The sequence below is a fragment of the Acanthaster planci genome, linkage group LG03, assembly GCF_054643075.1.
Source record: "Acanthaster planci isolate LZ-2023a linkage group LG03, COTS_SCS, whole genome shotgun sequence".
Lineage (NCBI taxonomy): Eukaryota > Metazoa > Echinodermata > Asteroidea > Valvatida > Acanthasteridae > Acanthaster > Acanthaster planci.
The window spans coordinates 13,702,304-13,711,517 of record NC_141779.1 but is presented as its reverse complement, the minus strand read 5'-3'; the positions used below and the strand labels follow the sequence as shown (position 1 = coordinate 13,711,517).

Here is a 9,214-nt window from a genome sequence, read left to right as displayed (position 1 = left end):
CAGTAGGTGAACATGGCCAAAGCAAACTTCTCATCCCAATCGCGCTGTAGAGGATGACGCTCTTTCATTATTGAAACTATTGTGACCAGTGTTCGATCCCACCACTCTTCGGATTATACAGTGTCGTGCGTATTTTCTCGATGCCCTGTTGGCGACACATTTCCCATGAGGACTTGAGACTCAAAGCTGTGCCTTTGGTCAGAGAGAAGAACTTCGGGCACACTATACTGGCAACTCGACGAATTTATCCGCTACTGTTTCTGCTGTCTGATCGGAGATTGGGTAGGCTTCAGTCCACTTGCTCAAGTAGTCGCCTACAACAATTATATGCTTGTTTCCTCTCTCTGTAACTGGCAATGGGCCCATACATTTAATGCAACCCTTTCCATAGGCGCCCAATTTACCACTACTACCAGGAGCTAATGTCTTGTAACGCAATAGTTGTGCTTTCCCTTGCTTAGCATCATGCTCACCTAAGTAATGACTCGCTCTTGTCCGTCATACCAGACGCACTTGGGTCAGTGTGCAGGATGTGGTCGGCCTAAGCAACAGGATAAGCAAGGATAGGTGACTGCTGTAGCCTCATCTTCAGCTCCTGGGAGGCATCCTCGCAGGCGTTACTCCAGATGAACCCTCTTGATTTTCTGTGAGACTGGGCACCTCTTTTGTCGTCTTAGGGGTTGGCCACTCTCTTATGGCGTGAATCTTGTCTGGGTCGGTAGCAACACCTTCCCTAACACTATATGCCCAAGGTAGAATATACTTTTCCTAAATAGGTGGCATTTTCAGGGTTTCAACTTCAGGCCTGCAGTTCGTACGCGTTGGCAGACTGCCTCAAGATGAGTCGGTTCTTCGTCAAAGGTCTGGCGAAGAAAATCATATTGTCTAAGAAGACTAGTAAGGTTTCCCTGTGAAGGCCAGCAAGCATCCTCTCCATCAACCGCTCGAAAGTGGATGGGGCATTCCACAGTTCGAACGGCATGAAACGTTAAGAGTACAAGCCGCCAAGGACTACAAATGCTGACTTCTGTCTGGAATCCTCGTCGAGCTCCACCTACCAGTACCAACTGGCGAGATCTACAGTGGAAAACCACTTACTACCGGACAGGGTGTTTAGAGACTCATCGATGCGGGGTATGGGGATGGCGTTAAGGCAACGAATCGCTGGCTACCATCCACCTTCAACAGGACAACATTCGATCCCATGGATTCTGTCGGCTCTAGCCTACATCCCTAACCATTTCCTGGATTTGGCCATGTATTCTTTCTGCTCACTTGGAAAAAACGTCTGGGCCTCTCCTTGATCTGAGGTGCCGTACCTGTGTCTATCAAATGTCGAACCAAGTTTGCAAGGCCGGTGTTTGTGTCACTCCTAACAGAACGTCTTGATGTGTGTACAATAGGTCAGCTACTTTGCCGTGGTATTCCTTGTCCACCTCTTGGATTCTGAGGTCTTACAACTCTTTCAGATGTTCGGAGACTGCTGCTTTTCCCGACTCGGTAGGCGAAAATAACCATGTGCCGTGTAAATCGTCAGTCTCCACAGGCGTTAGGAGTCCCACCATGGTTCCCTCCCTAACGACACACTCCCTTTTTTTCAGGGTTGAACACACGCACAGGAAGCAGCTCTTCCTCTGAGTTTACGAGAACACGTGCCACAACCATGCACTAGTCGACTTCGTCACTTTGATAGGACGGTTCTACGAAGCCAAACTTGCTGCTGACGTGTTCACCCATCAGGACGGCCGGTACCAAGGCCTCCTGATGACCGGCTGAAACTCTCGTCGTTTCCCCCGTAACTACTCATGCGCAAAGACCTCCCCCACATCAGGCCACACACTTTATCTTCTTTTCGTTTAACGTTAACTCGCATGACTTGAAGTCAGGGAGCCCTTAGTTGACAGCGGCAAATCCATACCCAGGATCCCATCAACTTCTCCCGTGTTTCCAAACACAGCACGAACTGGACATTGTCGTCTTGCCGATCTGCGCTTCCAGCAGGCCCTACCAAGAGTGTCCATTTTGTTACCATCAGCGTTCCGAACGCCTGTGCCGTCACTCTCCAACCTTGGCTGCTTCACTGTGAGTATGCAGAGTTCATCGCACGTGTCACCCAACAACTTCACTTTGACTCCCCTAATTTCGCCTGTACAAATAGTCCTGCTTGTGCCTTTTGGTCACGGTTTGGTTTTAAATCTTTACTATCTTTCGCATCTCCTTGCAGACCTGATGCAAGGAAAACCTTTGCTTCCTTGTCGGTCCATCTATTTGTAAGCTTGGAAGCTGCAAAACGACGTTTGTACTTCCGCTATGAAGTTTCTTCATTGAATCTGTCAGGCAGAATGTTCGGCTGTTTCCTAGTGCTTACTGACACACAGCTGTCCGTCTCCACCCTCGCCTTGGCTTTCTGTTTGCCACCGCGTAAGTGCAATATTCTATCTCTAAACTAGGTGCCCTGGTTCATTTGCAACGTCCATGCAGTCTTCCGTCACACTCGATAGTGAGGTATCGCTGTAGAAAGGCAACCATCCCTCGCCGTTGTCTATAAAGCTGGCAGTAAGTGTTGCAGTGGTGGGTGTAGTAAACGCCGACGTAAGCGGAGGCACAGCCATCAGAAATTTCCCTCTTGATTTCGTGAGTTTGAATTTGCTGGAATTCTTGACTTTGGGGTTGTGACTGACAGCTCTGAACTCTGTTGGCTTGTGGGGAACCTCTCTAGTAGTTCCTTGACTTGTAATTGTAGACGCTGATTCTCGGCTCTCACGTGCTCCCACTCGTCACTGTTCTCTTGCTGCACATTGCTGTCAGACAGGCCGTCTGCCAACAGGTCGCCTTCAAAATCAATAAGGCCAGTCGACATTCGCCTACGTACAGTTGTGCTCAAAAGTATTCACACCCTTTGAAAAATAATATACTTTTCTAAATTCTTCATTTTTAAAAGATATTATGTTGGCACTTCCACTATATCTTTTGTCTGTTTGTTACAATACACAAATCCACATGTGTATTGGCTAAACTTCATTTGCATAATAATAGATATGGGCCGGGTTTCGTTTTTGCTCCTGTTCAAAAGTATTCATACCCCTGGTTTACATAGTCTGTTGTCTTTTCTTAATAATCAAAAGTATAGCCTTGGTTCTTGATGACTACCTCAAGACGGTTCCTAAAAGTGCCCACAAGCTTTCTGCATGTTTCCTGTATGATGTTGGTCCACTCTTTTTAGACGAAAGACTCCAGCTGGGTCAGGTTGGATGGTCTCCCAGCCATCACTCCAGTCTTCGGCTCCCTCCACAGATTCTCTATTCGATTAAGGTCAGGACTTTGACTTGGCCATTCCAGCACATGGATACCACTGTCCTTGAACCACTGTTTTACTACTTTGGTGGTGTGCTTAGGGTTATAATTTGTCCTGCTGGTACGTCCAATCAGGTCCAAGCTGGAATTTCTCAGCAGACGCTTTACTTTGTCATCCAGGATTATGATATAATCCTCCTTGCCCGTATCTTACTGAGGTTCTCGGTGCCACTGGCAGAGAAGCAACCCCATAGCATTATGTTGCCACTACTGTGCTTGACGGTTTGGGCTGTGATCTTCGGCTTGTATGCTGCTCCTTTCTTCCTCCAGACGTAGGTAATATCCATGTGGTTAAACAACTCCGTCTTTTTATGGCCTTGGTTGTGATCTGTTAGTCGTTGTTAGCCTCCCGGCAGATTTCTCTGGCAAGTCTGAGAGATACTTTGCACTTCCTGCCATGCCCATTGAGGTTTTTATTGCTATGTTGAACCGCTTATGTGTCCTGGTGATACTCTGAATTGTTACAGCAGGGACCTCATATTGCTTGGAAATTGCCTTGTACCAACATAATAGCTTTTAAAAATGAAGAATTTAGAAAAGTGTATTCTCCAAAGGGTATGAATACTTTTGAGCACAACTGTAGGTACTGTGGCGCCAGGGGCCGGCCGGCCGGGTGGGGGCGCCACGGTAGTGTGGCTGGCGCCCTTGCTGGACCAACCGGGAGACCCGCAGCGCCAGCGCTAGGAGGCGTCTTCGGGTGGCCTCGAGAATTCGGTTTTGTTGTGAGTCTTCGCACGGACAAGTTGATTGTGTTGCCGAAATAAACATGTTTTGCCCTCGAAAAGAGAAGTCCTGAGCCTAGTGTGCTTTCTTACCTCTGTGTGAAACCCATTAGACAGTCGGAATGTTACACTGGTGGTAGCTAGGGACACGGTTTGGCGAGAAAATCAGGTAAATCTTCTCGTTTCTGTTGGCATGGGTCCATCGTTCGACTGAGGTCTGGCACCTGAACCCCCATGCGGCGGAGGTGCGGACTGGGATGGGACTTCATGGGCAAGGAACCAGACTTTGGAGACAACCCGGAGGTGGACAGACAATGAGGATGTTTGGGAATCATTTTGGGGGGAAACGTGGAACAATTGACCCGTAGTAGGGAGGGGGAAGGCCTCAGGGTAATAGTGCAGGGCAGGGGGAGCAGGATTTGGCATCACATTCCCCGCGTACCAAGCCATTGCATGCGCTGTTGCAAGGTGGACCTCCCCTGGTCGTGGGGGGCGGGGTGATGGGCGAATGACCCCAGCTGGGGCTTCACCAAAGTTATCCTGCTGCCACGGTGGGGGCTGGGTTTCACCAGGGGCCAATGTCTCTCCCTCTCACCAGTACTCCGGATACCGATATCCGTGCGGCACCCCACTGCGGCAGTTGCGTGGCAGATGAGGTGGTCCGGTTGGAATACCATCGGGCCGGGATTGCCGCTGCCAGGGGAGGGGACCTTCGCAAAGGCCAGTTGAGATTAGCGCAAACAAAGGGAGCGTGGCGCCCCCTCTGGTGGCGGGGGTGCACGGGGAGTGGTGGTCCTTTCGGAACATCACAAACGCTCACCCAGTGCCGGAGAGGGGGATGCCCAGCGGCATTCAGTCGAGGTATGTCACACAGGGGCAGGTGCCGAAGTGCCCTTTAGAGATGGTGGCGAGACGGGTGGGGTGGTCCATACAGAACACCGCTGAGGGGGAGCTGCCAGCGCAAGTGAGGGGCACCGCACGCGAGTCTGTAGGGCCGACCCCGAACCAGGGCACCGTACACGTCTCTGTGAGGTTGAACCCGAGCGGCAGTACCACACACGAGTCTATGGGGGTGAACCTGGATGGGGGCAATGCACACGAGTCTATGGGGGTGAACCTGAACAAGGGCACCACACATGCATCTATGACAGTGGTGCCGAACAGGGGCACTGCACAAGAGTCTGTGGGGCCCACCACGAACCGGGGCGCCGCACATGAATCTGCGAGGTTGAACCTGAGTGTTAGCACCGCACACAATTCTATGGGGGTCAACCCGAACGGGTGCACCACACACAAGTCTATGAGGCTGAATTCAAGCCAGGCATTGTGGGCGCGACCCGTGCCAGCATCCCCGAAGTGCTAAAGACCTGCCCTTCCGAGCGCGGGCCGTGGCTGCTGCCCCGCGGCCCCAGCAACCACAGGCAAGGCCTGCGGGGAAGTCGCCTCCGACGCACAAGACTGAGTCGCCCACACCGGGCCGGGCGAGACCTAATACGCGAGCGAACCATGTCCTGGGCAGGCTGGCGGGGCGGTAGATACGGGTACTTATGGATACGGGGGCAGCCCTGAGTCTGATCTCTGCCCGGGTATATGATGAAATGGAGGCAGTGGATCAGCCACATCTTCGTCTGGCTAGCCCGACACTAAAGTTGGCAGATGGCAGCCCAATGTCGGCGCGGGTAGTGGCGGAGTTTGAACTCCAGGTGGGAGACCAACAGCTGAGACACACCTACCCCGTGGCCAACATGGAACCAGATGCCATCCTGGGGATCGACTTCCTTTTCAAATATCGGTGCAAATATGGTGAAGGGGTGATAGTGTCATCGTCATCGATGGGAAGCCCGTCCCACTGGAAGGGAGCGGCTGCCAGCAACAGGTTGCAAGAGTGCAGGTGGGGGAAAGCTTGGTGGTGCCGGCCGGGCACAAGGTGTTAGTTGTCGGACAGAAGTGGACCCTGGGAGGAGGATCAGGATGATTTACCCAGACCTTGCAATGACAGACCGGTGCCAGGTGATGGTTGCCACTGACTTGGTGGACGCTGGTGATGGACCTGTTACGGTGCGAGTTTTCAATCCGACAAAGGAACTGGTTATGGTGCATCGGGGAGTCAATTGGCCTTGTTCTATTGCGTGGACAATGTGGAGGTGGTTGGACCAACGGAGGACCTGGGTGCTCCCACTTCAGTTCCTCACCCCCACGCCAACTCCTCATGGGCGCCGAGAGCGAAGTGTCTGACCACCTGTGTGACTTGTGGGGCCACACACACCTTAGCGAAAAAGAGAGCTGCCGGCTGGCGGGACTTAGTACAGCATCGGATTAACAAAGGGACAACACCTCCCATCCGGCATCCGCTGCGGCGGTTACCCATACATAAACACCAAGAGGTTGGGAGACAGGTGGACTAAAGGCTGCAAGATGGCATCATCGAACTGTCCCATAGTCCCTGTTCCTCGCTGGTAGTCCTCGTGAGGAAGAAGGATGGGTTTGTCCGCTTCTGCGTGGACTACCAGAAGGTCAATGCAGCCACATTGAAGGGTGCGTGCCCCATCCCGAGAATCGAGGACAACCTCGACACCCTGAGTGGAGCCCGCTGGTTTAGCACGCTCGACCTGGCCACCGGGTACTGGCAGGTCCGTATGGTGGAGGGGGACCGGGAGAAGACAGCATTTGGGACCCAGAGAGGCCTGTACCAGTTGAGGGTGATGCCATTTGAGCTCTGCAACACCCCGGCGACTTTTGAACACCTAATGGAAGGGGTGTTAAGGGGGCTGCAGTGACAGTAGTGTACTTGGATGACGTAATTGTCTGGGAGCGTACGTTCGAGGAGCACTACTAGAGGTTGGCTACAGTGTTGGAACGGTTCCAGAGCACGGGGCTGAGGCTCAAGCCCAAGAAGAGTAACCTCTTCCGGACAGAGGTGTCCTTTTTAGGTCACCTAGTGTCTGCCGAGGGGGTCAGAACCGATCCTGACAAGGTTCTCCGTCATTAAGAGCTGGCTGACACCTACCAACGTGACGCAGGTCCGGAGCTTCCTGGGCCTAGTGTGGCGTTTTTCCCCCTTGTAAAAATAAGAACACTTGCATCTACAGTAGACTCCATGTACATTTTTCTAAGCAGTAGATTAGGAGCCTTCAACTTTTGACCCTATAATGTCAAGCCACCTAATTGATTTAAGAGCACTCCTACACAGGACCCACTTTTATTGCTTTGGCCTTCTTACCACATTCCTCTGGTAGACTTCTGGTCTAGGATTTATTACTTTATAATTAGATTTTAGTTAGATTTACCCTTGTTCTTCCGGCCTATGTTCCCAACCCTATTTTCACCACTTGGTCATATTTTTAGCCAGTCTCATCACAACCACTCTCCAAGCAACATCTCTATGCGCAGTACTCCCACTCTCTCTTGTACAAGCTGAAAATAGTTTAGAATAAAAGTTCCTTTCTCAAAAGTTAGTACCTGTTGTCAACATTGTTCCTTTTTGTACGACACTACTAAATTGGTGACCCAGACGTGATTTGAACATGCCACTCGAAGAAACACCAGCAGTGGGCTCGACTGCCACACCCATGACAGCTGCAGTTAGCCTGAAACTACCTCAGTACTGGCCAGCAGATCCACATGTATGGTTTGCTCAGGTGGAGGCCCAGTTTGCCACAAGAGGGATCAACGCAGAGAAAACGAAATACAACCACATCATTTCAGCTCTCACCCCGTCAATTGCTCAGGAAGTCAGGGACATCCTCCTAAATCCTCCACAAGACACCCCCTACAAAACCCTGCGCGAGGAGCTGATCAAAAGAACAACGGCAACTGAACAAAAACGACTACAGCAGCTTCTGACAGACGAGGTACTTGGCGATCGTAAGCCGACGCAGTTACTGCGGCGGATGCGCCAACTCCTCGGTGACAGAGTACTGGAAGACTCGATCCTGCGCCAGTTATTCTTGCAACGGTTACCGGCTAGCGTACAGATGGTAATCACCTCGGCAGGAGACTCCATGACGATGGAACAACTCGCCGAGCTGGCTGACTAAGTCATGGCTGTGTCCATCCCATCTCACGGGGTAAACTCAGTGACACCGGTGGCTACCCCGACAGCAAACCTGCAGAGCGAGGTAGAACTTCTTCGCGGCGAGATAAATCGCCTAACTACTCAAATCCAGAAACTGGCGACCAACCCTCAACGCTCCCGTTCAAACTCTCGCAGTCGTCGACCCCGTGCCGGCACTCCAACTCCTCCGGATGACGGCAACGTGTGCTGGTATCATGCCAAATTTGGTGACGGGGCCCACAAGTGCACCCAGCCCTGTTCCTTCAATGCCAGCAACCAGGGAAACGGCCAGGCCGGCAAGTAAAGGCGGCATACTCTGCCGGCCACTCCACACCCTCTCGCCTGTTTTATGTCACTGACCGCCACTCTGCACGCCAATTCCTCGTAGATACAGGAGCTGAGGTGAGCGTCATCCCTCCTACCCCGCAGGAGCGCACCCACCGTCGACATGGGCAAGATCTCCAAGCAGCAAATTCATCGACAATTGCTACTTACGGTGAGAGATCTTTGACACTTGACATTGGTATCCGGCGGCCATGTCGCTGGGTTTTTGTAATTGCAGAAATTCAGCAGGCCATAATAGGCGCAGATTTCCTTCGTCATTTCAATTTGCTGGTAGATCTTCGACATCACATGCTTCTTGATGCCACAACCAAGTTGAGCATCACCGGCAAAGCCTCGAACACACAATCGGTCGGTCTTGTCCTCGCGCCACCGCCCCCATCACATTTCGCAGACATCCTGAAGGAATTTCCGGACATCACCAGTAGATCATCCTGTCGTGACACTCCAGTCAAACATAATGTTACGCATCATATTGTCACGACAGGCCCGCCTACAGCGGCCCGCCCACGGCGTCTAGCCCCTGACCGCCTTAAAGTTGCTAAGGATGAATTCCAGCACATGATGGCTCTTGGCATCATTCGGCCTTCTGACAGCAATTGGTCGTCGCCCCTCCATATGGTCCCCAAGAAGCAACCTGGTGATTGGCGGCCATGTGGAGACTACCGAGCCCTGAACTCATCCACAGTGCCAGACCGTTATCCTGTGCCCCACATACAGGACTTTACCAGCTCACTACATG

The 9,214-nt window shown here is 52.0% G+C and overlaps 1 protein-coding gene across 1 annotated transcript; it reads left to right on the top strand.

The window, feature by feature from the left end:
• The first annotated feature begins 7,131 nt into the window (after positions 1 to 7,131).
• Positions 7,132 to 8,742, top strand: LOC147799677 (uncharacterized). The gene has a single exon (XM_087134901.1). It carries the CDS (start codon positions 7,601 to 7,603, stop codon positions 8,111 to 8,113), a length of 513 nt encoding a protein of 170 aa, XP_086991027.1. The 5' UTR covers positions 7,132 to 7,600; the 3' UTR covers positions 8,114 to 8,742.
• Positions 8,743 to 9,214: the final 472 nt, after the last annotated feature.

Bases quoted from the DNA above. Each gene is read 5' to 3' on its own strand.
- LOC147799677 (XM_087134901.1), top strand. From the start codon at position 7,601: ATGCCACTCGAAGAAACACCAGCAGTGGGCTCGACTGCCACACCCATG.